Source organism: Condylura cristata, unplaced genomic scaffold, assembly GCF_000260355.1.
Source record: "Condylura cristata isolate star-nosed mole 26May11 unplaced genomic scaffold, ConCri1.0 scaffold00050, whole genome shotgun sequence".
Lineage (NCBI taxonomy): Eukaryota > Metazoa > Chordata > Mammalia > Eulipotyphla > Talpidae > Condylura > Condylura cristata.
In genome coordinates, this window is record NW_004567151.1 from 1128932 (window position 1) to 1129587 (window position 656).

The 656-nt window shown below is 47.4% G+C and overlaps 1 protein-coding gene across 1 annotated transcript in view; it reads right to left on the reverse strand.

Moving 5' to 3' along the window:
- The window catches only part of RPS6KC1 (ribosomal protein S6 kinase, 52kDa, polypeptide 1), a 72515-nt gene that overhangs the window by 35305 nt on the left and 36554 nt on the right, over positions 1-656 (reverse strand). Inside the window, exon 10 of the mRNA XM_012734200.1 lies at positions 308-400. Coding sequence (XP_012589654.1) covers positions 308-400 — 93 coding nt within the window. The remainder of the gene's footprint in view (positions 1-307; positions 401-656) is intronic.

Sequence of the window (656 nt, forward strand, 5' to 3'; positions counted from 1 at the left end):
GGGTGGCCCCTGGCCCGGCCGCGCCAGCCCGCACAGAGTCCACCTTCCCCCGCCAGCACGGCCCCTGCCCGGCTGAATGCCAACGAACGGGCATCGTCTCCTTTAGCTGCAATATATTTTGCATGACCTTACACGGACTGCTTAGATAAAAGCTTTCTCTCTCCTGCTTTTGTTATTATAAAGTACAGATGCATCTGAGTCATTTTCTCCTTTTGTTTCATTTCCTTAAGATCCAAAGCTTCAAAGACATAATGTCAGCATGCAGTCGATTTATGACTGAACTCTTGAAGAGACACTGAAGAATTACCTTGTCAATCACCCCAAGGACTCTGAAGGCCTTCAGCTCCTCGGCAGGGCTCCTCAGACTCCCAGGGGGCCTTGAACTTAGTGGTCCTGGGGGCTAATGGAAGATATCAAAGATCACACATCAATCAGGGAGGTGCTTGAAGGAAGGCTGCCTGCTGGAGCAAATGCCAGGCCAAAGGAAACCAAAGTTATCATGAATCAGAGCACGGAAAGATGAAAGGAGGAGTTGCTGTTTATGTCTGTAATGTCAAAGTCAAGAAAAAGAAAAATAAAGAAAATCAAAAGGGACAGAAAAGGCCAGGAAACGTGCCAAGGAGAGCAATCCTAACGCTGAAAACACAAGTTTTAAA